This window comes from Cheilinus undulatus, linkage group 5 (genome assembly GCF_018320785.1).
Source record: "Cheilinus undulatus linkage group 5, ASM1832078v1, whole genome shotgun sequence".
Classification (NCBI taxonomy): domain Eukaryota; kingdom Metazoa; phylum Chordata; class Actinopteri; order Labriformes; family Labridae; genus Cheilinus; species Cheilinus undulatus.
Genome location: NC_054869.1, coordinates 7075261 through 7088884, shown reverse-complemented (window position 1 = coordinate 7088884; position 13624 = coordinate 7075261). Strand labels below are relative to the sequence as shown.

The 13624-nt window shown below is 40.3% G+C and overlaps 1 protein-coding gene across 1 annotated transcript in view; it reads right to left on the bottom strand.

The window, feature by feature from the left end:
- lrrc75ba (leucine rich repeat containing 75Ba) overlaps nucleotides 1-6663 on the bottom strand; it is a 41426-nt gene extending 34763 nt beyond the window's left edge. Inside the window, exon 1 of the mRNA XM_041788037.1 lies at nucleotides 6235-6663. Coding sequence (XP_041643971.1) covers nucleotides 6235-6516 — 282 coding nt within the window. The 5' untranslated portion in view covers nucleotides 6517-6663. The remainder of the gene's footprint in view (nucleotides 1-6234) is intronic.
- Between the last annotated feature and the right edge of the window lie 6961 nt (nucleotides 6664-13624).

Genomic DNA, 13624 nt, shown 5'->3' with positions numbered 1-13624 from the left:
TAATTTCATGAAGAAATGTGGTCCAGTTCATCATGGTCTATCAGCCATATATTGATATTTTTAAGCTTAATGGTGATACTCGGTATACATCTCAAAATATCTGTTCTGCAATAAAATAATAAAAATAGTCAGCTTTCAGTCAATTTCTCAGTAACCAGTGCAGTAAGCTGGTACATAAGAAATTACAGGTAAGGGGAAGGAGAATGTGTTAAGGAGATAGGAATGTGTAAATATACTTATGCGCCTGAAGATAAATATCAGCATGCACTCTTGAATGTATATTTGGATGTGAAGGTTTATATCTATGCATTCATGTATATATATAATAACTATAGTGTATGGTGTTTGTATGCATTTAAGAGCATGTACGAATATATATACTGTATATTAATGCAGATCAGTGGACATACTTCTGTACCTGCTGGACCACATGGTGGTGGTCAGGGCGAAACTAGTCACATTGGTGAGCCAAAGCTCTCGCAGACTTTGGTGTACATGTTTGGTGGATTAGCAACTGGTATCTCGAGTCAATCGTTTGTTTTTTTTTCTTACAAAGATTTATTTATTATTTATTTTGGACAGAATCGGAAACAGGGATGAGAAAGCTGGGGAGAGACATGCTGGAAAGTGCCACAGGGTCACGTGCACCCCAGAGTTAATGGTTTAAGCAGCTTTATAAAACTGTACAGCTCCACAGCTGTAACAGGGACCATGTCTTTAGTGGTATGGTGGCCCACAGCTCTGGTAGTGTCACCCCACTTTTGACCTTTGTTGTCATGTCTGCACTACCATGCTTGATGATGCTTGCAGGGATGACTGTCCTGGTGCCAATGTCTGCAGAGCCTTCAGGTTCTTGGTTGCAGCACGGAGTTTTACACACTCTTCATACTGCACTTTGTGCTGCTGTTGTAAATGGTGGAAGAGATTTATCATGCTTGCAAATTACAACATTGCTCAGCTCCTCGTCTGAAACTTTAAACCCGAACATTATCCCAATAACTGATCCAGAGTTTTTCTTTTGCCGACAAGCTCCTCATCTTCTTTGTAGCTCCGGTCCTTCTCTGCATCCATGTTGTCTTGCTCCCTGCACACAGGTAGTGCTGTTGTGAATGAGCAGGGGGAGGGGTGTGTTTTTAAGTTTTGATTTCATTCAGAGGGAAAGAGCAGGGGCTAATGATGCTAATTGGTCGGGTCTGTTTTCAGAGCTTTGCAAGATGGATCCGCCTGATGAAATCTGGCCAATCCATCTGCTTTACAAGGTTAGTATAGTGAGCCATCAAAATGAGTAGTCACGCAGATCGTGTCTTATTCATTTTCTAGTAACAAAGCAAACATTTTGTTTACCTTTGTTTGTTTATCACCTTAGACTACATGCAATTTGGAGAGGAGTGGGAAACGCTGCAATCAGTGCTGTTCTGGTGGATGTGCCGTGGTGACTGTGCATTTTTTGATAAGATCCATTATGCTTTAAAGATTCGTATCAGCTAACTGCATAAACTCCTCTATATGTTAGAAGATTTTTTCATGACAATCATCACTGATGACAGTGTTTTCAGGGTTGCAATAGTAATTTTCTAGTCTTTCACAGTTAAAAATGCCAAATTATTTCCACCATAGCTTCTTCAATTTGCGTCCATCCTCCAGCACATGTTCTGTAACAAAGGGCTCTTCCTTTATTCTAACAGATGACAAAGAAAAGCAGCACAACCTCACGTCTTACACACTGCAACCAGCAAATCTTTGACATTTCCATCTGAAGTATGTCTGAAATGATCAACCAACAATCAAAACAGCTGGAGATTAATTGCCTTTTAGGATAAATCGTTGCTGCAATGCAATAAAAGCAATGAGAGCGGTCTGCATTTTTATTCCTGTGACCTTCTTTCTGAGAGTTAATAAACCTTTCAGAGAAGAATAATATTTTGCGCGGTGGAACACAGGACTCCAGGGCTTACACTGTTGCTACAGGAGCTCAGGCCATTACAGAGTGAGAGAGAGAGAGAGAGAGAGGGAGAGAGAGAGAGAGAGTCATTTGTTGTGGAGAGGGATGGAGGGGGCAGCTCGCTCTAATGGCAGTGTGAGAACAGCCTGAGGAGAGGTGAAAGGGAGGAGGAAACAAGGACAGGCGTAGAGAGGAAACTGGATAAGGCTTGTTGCTCTATCTGTGTTTAGAGACAGTGAAATTAAGAATAATGCTGTGCACAGTGAGCACTTCCTCATTTGAAGCCCAGGTTGTGCATTTTAATAACATAAAGCAAACAGAGTGGGAGTGAGTCACACTGAAACAATGTGTCACAGAGACAATGCTCGGTCTGCTGTGGTGCTGGGCAATAAATCAGGCTCATATAATGTACTAATATTTTTTAAAATGAGATTTAAGGTCAGAAAATACAGTTTATATCAGCATAGTTTGTTCATTTGAAAACAATAGAAGGTAGGCTTAATTATGCTAAGTAAGAAGTAGGATATCAGTAAGAACCACTACCAAAGACACGCTAATTGACCACAACATAATCCACTTCATGTGTTTAGTTTTAAATTCTGGTAGGATTCTTGTAAAATTCAAATCTTTGATACTACAGCGATAAAAACAGACACCCTAAACTCATACTATAGGAGAGTTTCCAACCATACATCCATTATCTACACCACTTATCTGTAGCACTGAAGCATTTTAGTGGGCCCTATTTATCTAGGAATTTTAGAGTAATCAGTAGTAACTGTCTGGTAGTTTTTCAAGAATAAGGTGGTAATTATCCTTTAGTAAGTTGGCATTTTACCACAAATTAACTCTGCGATATTAAAGAAGAATTTACCTAGTAATAATGTACTAGCTATCAAGTACTTTCTTAAAATACTGTGGCAATTCTTTGGTAATTAGGAGGAATGTTACCGTAACCTTCTAACCCTAACCCTAACCATCATAATACGGTGGAAATGATCTGATAATTAGGAGGTATTTTACCAAAACCCTAACCATTGTAATACTATGGTAATTCTCTGGTTATTAGGAGGTATTTTACCCTAACCATCTAACCCTAACCCTAACCCTAACCTTTGTAATACTATGGCAATTCTCTGGTAATTAGGAGGTATTTTACCCAAACCCTAACCATCATAATATTATGGCAATTCTCTGATTATTAGGAGTTATTTTGCCCTAACCCTAACCTTCGAAATACGTTGGCAATTCTCCGGTAATTGGGTGCTATCTTATTGTAGACTTAACCTTCTAAACTCAACCCTAACCTTTGTAATACTTTGGCAATTCTCTGATAATTAGGAGGTATTTTACCCAAGCCTTAACCTTCAAAGTACTTTGGCAATTATCTGGTAATACGGAGCTTTTTTCTTGTAGCCTTAACCTTCTAAACTCAACCCCAACCGTTGTAATACTTTGGCAATCCTCTGATAATTAGGAGGTATTTTGCCCTCACCCTGATAATATTTTGGCAATTCTCTGGTAATTAGGTGATATTTCATCCTTGATCTAACTTTATCCGTCTATCCCTAACCCTAACCATTGTAATATGGTGGCAAATCTCTGGTAATTAAGTAGTATTTTACCCTAACCCTAACCTTAACCCTCTAAACCTAACCGCTGTAATATTTTGGCAGTTAACTAGTAACAAGGTGTTTTTTTTTTTTTTTTTTTTACCGGGTAATCTTGTAGTAATAAGAGGATTCTTCCCGAGTAATTTTCAAGCAATTTTTAAAGTTAGAGTTAAGGGGTTAGGGTTAAGGGTAAAGGGCAAAATACCACCTAATTATCAGAGAACTCCCACAATATTAGAAGGAATTTCTTGATGATTAATAGATTATTACTAGGAAAATACTTCCTTAATATTATTTCATATTTCAAAGTATTATTTGGTAAAATGCCAACTTATCACAAGTTATTACCACCTTATTCTTGAGAAGTTACAATATAATTACCACATATTACCATCAAATTGCCAGGTATTTAGGACCCACTAAAATAAAGAGTAACCAGCTTAACTCACTGGGTGTTAATTTTGTTGACTAAAACTATGACTTAAACTATTTGTCGACAGCCTTTCCTTCCATGACAAAATCTAGACTAAGACTAACAAAAATAGATCTGTGACGACTAAAACTGACTAAAACTAAGTTTAGTTTTCGTCAGATATTCAAAATCAGTGATATTCTGTCAAAAAAACAATACGTCTGTATCTCCTCTGACTCTCAGCTGTAGAAAGCAGGGACATCAAGTTTAGCAGGGTGTATAGAACACACTACCATTATTTGGTAACAGATTTGGGCAAGAAAATAAATGTTTGGACTAAAAATAAAGACTAAAATGTGAGGACTTTTTCATGGACTAAGACTAAAAAGGGTAGAAATGACTAAAATGAGTCTTAAACTAAAATGCATTTCATTTAAAGACTAAAACTAAGACTAAATTTAAAAATAGCTGCCAAAGTTAACACTGGTGCTGGAGCCAATCCCAGCTATCATTGGGCAAGAGTCCGGGTAGACTGGTCAATTTAGAGTCACCAAAAATATCCCAATCATCCGCAGGAGTGACCTGAGTTTGAAAGGATGAAATGTGCTCCTGTAAGACAAAATTTCACAAGATAAAAAAACCCCTCTATTCTTAGGAAAAACATAGTATATTAAAATTGCTCAGCAGTGAGGGTCTAAGACTTCTGCTTTTGTTGCTTTGGTAGCAAATAGGTTCAGAAATTAGGGATGCACGGATATAGCGATTTATAATTGATATCAGCTGGTATCAGCCCTGTTCACAAACATCAGCCAGTGGCCAAATAACATGGCAGAACAGATAACAGCTACCAGTGTCTATTTGGAGTGTCCAGTCAATGTTATGCTGTCATCTAGTATGTTTAATAAACCGCACACACCAGATCGACTGTTTCCTGTATCTACAGCAGAGGAATTATTTCACATTCATCTGGAAAAGCTCTAATGCAGAGCGTCTGGGGAGGGCAGGATTTTTACAAAATAATTCTCAGAAAGTGATAGGATGAACATGAAAATGAGGTAATAGGCATGCATGCAGGTGCTGCAGCAGTTTATGATGGTGGAGCTTGTTGGTGGATAAAACTCATGCCGAGGCCAGTTGGGAGAAGAGCAAAAATATCTTCTAAACAAAGAGAAGCTTTCAGTGCAGTTCTTTGCTGTTTATTTAATAAAGAACTGCCCCCCCCCACCTGCAGCCATCGCCTCATTCTCTTCAAATGATGCTGATTGGTCAGATCTGTTTGCAGAGCTGGCAGAGTGGTCTCAGATTCGAGCTTTGCAAGATGAATCTGCCTGACAGACATGGAATCTGGACAATTCAACTGCTTTGCAAGGTTACAACAAACATCAGCGTTGGCTATATAGTCATGCTAAACATAAACAAATGGACAAAGCCTGTGTGACGTCGGCCGTTTGCATACAACAGGTGGACTCAAACAGCTCTTGAAGCCAGTCCGCAGCGGCTTCCATATTGAAATTGCGATCTCAACCTAATGGGCCGCCCACTAAGCGCAACTTCCTGTCACCTAGCTAGCTAGCATTCTGGCTGACAGAAACGTAGCCTCTGCCTGTCGAACTATCTGTCAATCAAATGAGATGCGCCAATCAGTCCACAGTGAGGTTTTTCCTAAATAAACCCCCCCCCAGTGAGAGCACATGAAGACATTAGCTAAAGAGACATGTTTGGTTTGTTGAACCAGGCTGTAAACCAGATTATTTCTAGTGTAAAAAACGTCTGTTTAACAGGTGTCCAGACGGGACTTCCGGTGTTCTTGCAGCCAGCCTCAAGTGGACACTTGCGGTATTGCATTTTTTTGCACATTGGCTTCATTTTTCAGGGCTGGAGGTTGCTGCTTGGTATCGGCTCCATCGGTCCATTTCAAATTAAATTAACAATCATATCAATATTTATGATTCTGGCATTATAATGACCATTTATCACTGCTTTTTACCAAGATATATATCCTGCATCACCACCCAGGTTAAACTATAGAGCTGTGATTTTTAGTCCACATTGTCCAGCCCTAGCTGCTGCTGGCCTACTTTTTATGAAAACTTGTGCTGTGAGCACAGTCATGGAGGAGGGAGGAGGGGGTCAGAGATCAAAAGGGCACCTTTAGCAGAGCTGAAAACATCAAACTGTGATCAGACGCACGTGCACGGCTCCATCTGTTGCTCTGGGCTGTTTGCTTGCAGCAGTGCTCACTCTCTGACTTCGCTGTCTCTCCTTACCTTCCTCAGTAGTTTGAGCACGTCGGTCGCCTGCTCGATCCTCCCGTCACGGAGCAGCTTCTGTATCTCTTTGATCCACATCACCCTCCTCATATAGGGGCTGTGGTTGGTTCTCCGCAGCATCCCAGGCAGTTTGTCGGATTTGAGCATCAGTGCAAACAGAAAGTCCCCGCCGCCTCGGCTGCTCCTGTCGCTCTCTCCGCCGCTCTCCAGAAGCTTGCGTCGCTTTTTGGCGAAATTCTCATTGTCCAAACTGCCCTGTCTGCTCAGTCTGGATCCCATGATGTAAATGTAGAAAGATAGAGGCTCGGAGAATATTAGCAGAAGGACAAACCCATGATCGGTCCCGGATTTTCCCGTCAGCAGATGCTCCTCCTCAGTGGATGCTTGAAAACAGCGCCGTGCTGTCTGGCGCTCTGGATCTGCAGCAGTATCCCTCCACTCACTGATTTATCACCATCCTCTCATGCACAAGTCATCACACTTCTCGGTTCTGTTGTCTTCCGTTTCTTTGGGCTTTGTGTGCGCCAGGCTCCTCGGATGGATGAAGAGGATGCTCCGGCTGCTTCATCCTCCGGACGTGTCTGCTTTTTTACGCTGCTGTTTAGGTTTGTGCAACGTGGAGCGTCCGACCAATCACTGCATCTGCTGCTCACTGCACGTCTCTCCTCCAGCCCAGGCTCAGACCCCCTCCTCTGTGCAGCTCCGAGCTACAATAACAACACAGAGGATGGCAGTGTTTTTATACCAACATCAAAACAGTGGACTGTCACAGCATGAATCATGCTGGATCCTTACAAAACAACTCCAGATGTATTAAAAACACCAGAACAAAACCTGATGCATCCATGTGTTCTACAACAGAGAACATCAGCAACAAGAATGACACATTTCCCTCAATAATTAAAACCTACCTGCAACTGGGCCAAAGGCTAGGTGTCAGATGAAGTTCATGCTTTAAAAACAGTCTTTTTCATATTTTACTCTACAGGAAAAGTTCCACAGAGTGGGAGATGTTACCAAGCACTGGCATACTCAGGATGTTTAGGGGCAGGGGTAAAAATGATAAAAAAGGCACCCACTTTATTTGGGGGTGCACCAGTGCACATAAATGGAGGTCACCCTGATTAAGATTCTGTTTTTTTTTTTTAGTTTTTGAATACATCTCTGTAAAAGAAACAGACAAGACGTCCCTATTTAACAATTTATTTTATAAAGATCCAAGAGGATGCCAGTGAAAATGAACTTTAAATCAAGGAGCTTTTGGCACTATAATGCATTTTCTCTGCTGCTGAACATGTGTACTCTCAGGTTTCCCCACTGAGAGGACACCTAGAGGACACTTTATCATGATTTCCCCACTAGCTGGAAACCCTGTAAGATACTCTATCAGTAGTCTCAGTCCACTGGAAGGGGAACCTGAAGGGTACTTAGTTAAATTTTGTCTACTGGAAGAGCACCAAAGAGGGAGCTTCATCAAACATTGTCGACTTAGAGGGTACTATGAAGCGCACTTTGTCAATTTCTTTTTCATTTAGGAGATTGAAAGGGCAGGTTGTCACACATTGTCCACATCGAGGGCACTTTGAAGGGTACTTAGTCAAATTTTGTTTTTGACTGGACTAAAAACTGCACAATGTCAAACATTGTCCACTAAGGGGCATTCTGTCAAATACTGTCCACTTAGAGATACACTTTGTCAAATGTAATCCACTGTTAGGGCACTTTGAAGGGCACACCATTAAAAACTGTCCACTTAGAGGGCGCTAAGAAGGGTAACGGGAAGGCACTAAAGAGTGCACAATCTCAAATTCTGGTCTCTTAAATGGGGACTTTGTCAAACATTTTCCACTCTTTAGGCACTTGGAAAGGCACACAATCAACCATTGTCTCATCAGAGGGCACTAGGAAGGGTACTTTGTCAAATTTTGTCAACTGGGAAAGCACTAAAGAGTGCACTATCTAGAATTCTGGTCTCTTAAAATGACTTTGTCAATTATATTTCACTCTTTGGGCACTTAGAAGGGCATACAATCAAACACTGTCCACTTAGAGGGCACTTTGAAGGGTACTTAGTCAAATTTTGTTTGTGACTGGACTAAAAACTGCACAATGTCAAACACTGTCCACTAAAAGGGCTCTTTGTCGAATACTGTCAACTTAGAGGGCAATTAGAAGGACACTTTATCAAATATAATCCCCTGTTAGGGCACTTAGAGGGGCACACCATCAAAAATGGTCCCCTTGGATGGCACAAGGAAGGGTACTTGGTACATTTTTTTCTTCTACTGGGATGGCACTAAAGTGCGCACAATCTCAAATTCTGGTCTCTTAAGGGGGGACTTTGTCAAATATATTCCACACTTTGGGCACTTGGAAGGGCACATACTCAAACTTTGCCCCCTTAGAGGGCACTAGGAAGGGTACTCTGTCAAATTTTGTCAACTGGGAAGGCACTAAAGAGTGCAAAATCTAGGATTCTGGTCTTTTTAGAGGGCACTTTGCAAAACATTTTCCACTTAGAGGGCAATTTGAAGGGCACTGTGTCAAATATTGTTCACTCTTAGGGCACTAAGAAGTGCACGTTGTCACATATTGTCCACTTACAGGGCACTTTGGAGGGCACGTTGTCAAACATTGTCTGCTTTGAGGGCACTAGGAAGGATACTTTGTCAAATTTTGTCTACTGGGAAGGCACCAAAGAGTGCAAAATCTAGAATTCTTGTCTCTTAAGAGGGAACTTTGTCAAAAATTGTCCACTCTTCGGCTCTAAGAAGGGCAGGTTGCCACACATTGTCCACTTAGAGGGTACTTTGAAGGGTACTTAGTCAAACTTTGTTTGGTAAGGCACTTAAGAGTTCACAATATAAAACATTGTAGACTAAAAGGGCATTCTGTCTCCACTTAGAGGGCAGTTAGAAGGACACTTTGTCAAATATAATTCACTCATAGGGCACTTAGTAGGGCACTTGTCAAACATTGTCCCCTTAAAAGGCACTAGGAACGATACCTTGTCAAATTTTGTCTACTGGGAAGGCACTTAAGTGTACACTATCTAGAATTCTGGTCTCTTAAGAGGAGACTTTGTCAAACATTGTCCACTCAAAGGGCACTGAGAAGGGCACTTTGTCAATATTTTGTCTATTAGAAGAGCACTTCAGATTGAATTTTGGCAAATTCTTGCTTCTTTGAGGTCAGTAAGAAGGGCACTGTGTCAAACACTGCCAACATAGAGGTCACTGAGAAGGGCACATTGTTAAATTTTGACCACTTACAGGGTACTTTGCCAATATTGTCCACTCTTAGGTCACTAGAAGGGCACTTTGCCAAATGTTGTCCACTTTGAGGGCATTTTGAAGAGTACTTAGTCAAATTTTGTTTGTGATGCCACAAGAGTGCACAATGTCAAACACTGAAGAATGTTTGTCAAGGCACTTTGACAAGTTGTCCACTAAGACGCTATAAGAAGGGCACATTGTCTGGCATTGTCCACTTAGAAGGCTCTAAAAGGGCACTCTGTCAAATATTGTCCAATCTTAGGGCACTTACAGGGGCATGCAGTCAAACATTATCCACTTAGAGGGCACTAGGAGGGGTACTTTGTCAATTTTTGTCAATTGGGAAGGCACTAAAGAGGGCACAATCTCAAATTCTGGCCTCTTAAGAGGAACCTTCATCAAATTTTGCCCATTTGGAAGGCTATGAATAGGGCAAACTGCTCCCCCTGACTCCCCTCTGAGTCCACCAGTAAAAATCAAGGTCCCTGTCATGAGATAGGTGTGCAGGAGACGAACGAATCCCTTAAAAACTGCAGGCACACTGTCAAAGACCCTGTTGACATTCTGCATGAACATGTGTCTGGGTAATACCAAGTGATGGTAGCCAGGAATACTGATTAACCAGAGACTGGACCTTCCAGACACAGGTGTCTTTATTTTACAGTCACTTGAGACACATTCACTACCCTGAGGTGATCCTCATTTTAATAAGACTACGAGCTTGGATTGGCAGGACCCCTGATGAATTAGGTCAATCACTAAAAGCAAGGACATTAAATCATGTTTTGTTAAGTTCAGTGTGGAAGAACTTGACTGGCCCGCTCAGAGCCCTGACCTCAACCCCATTGAGCCCCTTTGGGATGAACTGGATCGGAGACTGAGAGCCAGGCCTTCTAGTCCAACATCAGTACCAGTACATTGGTACTGGTATGTAATAGAAATGTAAATCAATCGATCATGTGTGTCAGCTTAGTTTTACGGTACAGTGAGATGATTTCCATCTTTTTTGTTTTTTACACTTGCTGATATTCTTCTCTTCCCATCCGCCAGCACCAGTATCAACCATAGAAATATGGATTTCTCCTCTGGTGCTCTTGTTCCCACTCAGCCGTTGAACACGCTATCAAATTCTGCTTGTCACAACTCCATAAATCATTGTCATTCTTTGGACAACATCCATGTCACAGCGTGACACATGTCTTTATCCAGGGAGTGTAAATGGTGGTTAATGAGGGACCCATGGGTGCATCCAGCTGCAAATATGACATTTTTAAATTAAGATATTTCACACAAATGCCAACCTGCATTCCAGGGAAATGGATATTATTGTAAAGAGAAGCAAAGCTGCTTTCCTTTAAGGTTTTCCAATCTGACTTGACCTCATTTATGCTATGAGTCAGATGGTGCAGGGGGTTGCAGCTCTCTGATAAATATTCTCTGTATCCTCCCTCGACCTGCGTGCTGCAGATTTTCCCAGAGGTTGTCATTATGATTGTCTGCCGCTCTGAACTGACTTTCAGCTTGATTATACTGATTTGTTTCTGTCAAAGCTTTCCCTCTTTAAGCGATGCTGATGAAAGAACTCATCTCTACATCACGTGTTGAACTTTCTGGCTTTAATATTGCTGTTAGATTTTGTTCGGTCCATATTAAAAAGCCCATTGAAGCAGCCGTGTGACATCTAGGCTGTGGTTAGTCCTCCGTAATGGAAAAACAAACTCTAATGATGTCATCAGGGTCATCTCTGCTGTTTCCTGCATTGAAAAGACAGGATATGGTATTTCACAATGTGGATATTATACAAGACTTTGAGTATCAAGAATATTTCTCAAGCAAGACTACGAAAAAGAAAGGAATAAGGTTAAAGGTTTAAGGTTTTTAGATTTCTTCCAGTTTAAAAATGTAAACTTAACCTTGATGATTTAAAATATCCTTGTTAGGTCATGAGAAAAAGTTGAAAGTTAAAATAATTAAATAAAAAGTCAGGAATTTGTTAAAATACATTTATGTTTACATTTCATATTCTTAATTTTGCATCCCAGTTATGATTTTGACTTTTTATTTTATATGCCGACATTTTTCATTCACAATTTAAACATTTTATCTTATTTTTTTTACCTTTTAGATCCTCACTTTTAAAAATTTAAGTAATTTTTTGACCTTTTAAACTCATTAAAATGAATCTTTTTTTTAACATTTTGACCTTCTTAGCTCCTTACTTTGACTTTTGTCTCATAATTTGACCTTTTAGATCCTCAATTTCAAATTTTAAGTCATATTTTGGTAACCTTGCAAAGCAGATGGATACACCCGTTTCCTTGTATCTCACTGGCAAATCCATCTTGCAAAGCTCCCATCTGAACCGTTTGGGCCCGGTTAGAAAGTGACAGGACCAATCAGCAATGAGGGGCAGTACTTTCAGGCGCAGCAGAGTCATGACATTAACAAGCAGCAGCAAGAGCTGGTGCAGTTATGGAGGAAGAGATTAGCGTGGATGCTGCTAAAGCGCCATTTTTATCAGAACTTGACATTTCTTTGTTCAAAGAAGAACAAAGACCAGCAGCCAGTTGTTTTCTTTTCAAAACTGACAAAAGTCGAGTACTTACATGTCTACAGTCGCAATGTTTCGCGTTATTCCTCAGTAGCTGCCCATGCGCAGCTCGATAGCGGTTACGTCACGTGTTTTGCTGCTCTGATTGGCCCGTAGAGATTTGACAGAACGTTCATCCAATCACACTCCGAGTTTTTTTCAAAGCCTCTGCCTTTTCTCAGACGTTTCCTATTGAAGCTTTCCCAGATGGATGTGTGAAACAAATCCATCTGGCATGTCAGGTTAATATTTTGGACTTGAAAACTCAAAATTTAAATGTTTTTCTCACACTTTGACATTTTAAACTGATGATTTTGAATTTATCTCACATTTTGACTGTTCAGAATCATGATATCAATTTTCTATCTCATATATTTTCCTTTTAAAAACATTATTTTGACTTTAAATGCCATGTTTTGAACCTTTCGAGCTAATAAGTTTGAATTTTTATCTCAGATTTTGAGCCTTTAAACGTATCATTTTGACCTTTTCAATCTCAAAATCGTTTATCATCAGTGCTAAGGTTTTTTCACCCATAATTCATTGCTGGTGTAAATGAGGTTGACAGTTTATGGTTAAATGTGGACCCTGCTCGGCCCTCAGGTTGGACCCAAATTCAGAATTCAGCCCCCGCTGTGACTGAGTTTGACATCCCTGGTCTAATGTATGGATGGAAAATAAGCTTCTTAGAGTGCTGCATTGTTAGCTGGAGTAGGTTTTTCTAATAAAAATGGTGCCTGTAAAAACTTTACCAGTCACAAAATAAAGTAAATGCATTAGAAAAGTCAAATCAGTCTCTTGTATCCTGACATTTGAAGCACTAATTAAAAATCTAACTGAAAAAAACGATTCAGCGTGAAGATTCTCAAAAGTTCAATGAAGATAATTCAACAACAGTGCATTAGCCTGCAAATAAACGAGGCATGCAACATCAGCTCATGCCGTCTTAAAACTGCACAACCACAAGACGGGGGGCACCATTTGCTATCTGCATCCTCTGACACATTACTGAACTTGATGTGTCAGCTTAGAACAGCGTGTCTGTAGCACATGTCAAACTGTCATCTTGAAGTGGAATAGCGACTTTGTCGTTCTTTACTGCAATGGTGTCCTCCACGCAAAAGATTGGGCTGATGGACTGCTGCTTCTGGAGATCTCTCAAGCAGATGGGGATGCTGGTTCCAGTCTGGAAAAAAAACATCAAATAGGGCTGGCAATGACTCAAAACTGATCATCTGTATTATAAGGGGTTGTATCAATGTACAAATTTTGTTCATGACTAAAAACAATATCTTTGATTAAGTCAGACTTCCCTCAAAAGCATGAAAATATTTGATAATCCCAATAGTAACATTGTAAAACCAGTATTTCCTTTCATAGATTTTACCTGGTCTTAATCTGAGACCTGTTAAGGCACTGTAGATAAAATCCTCATGACGCTGACAGGCAGTGGTTTATCATCACTTTATTCCATCAAAAAGTATATAAAGTGTTTTTTTTCTTTAATGTTTTGAAAATGACA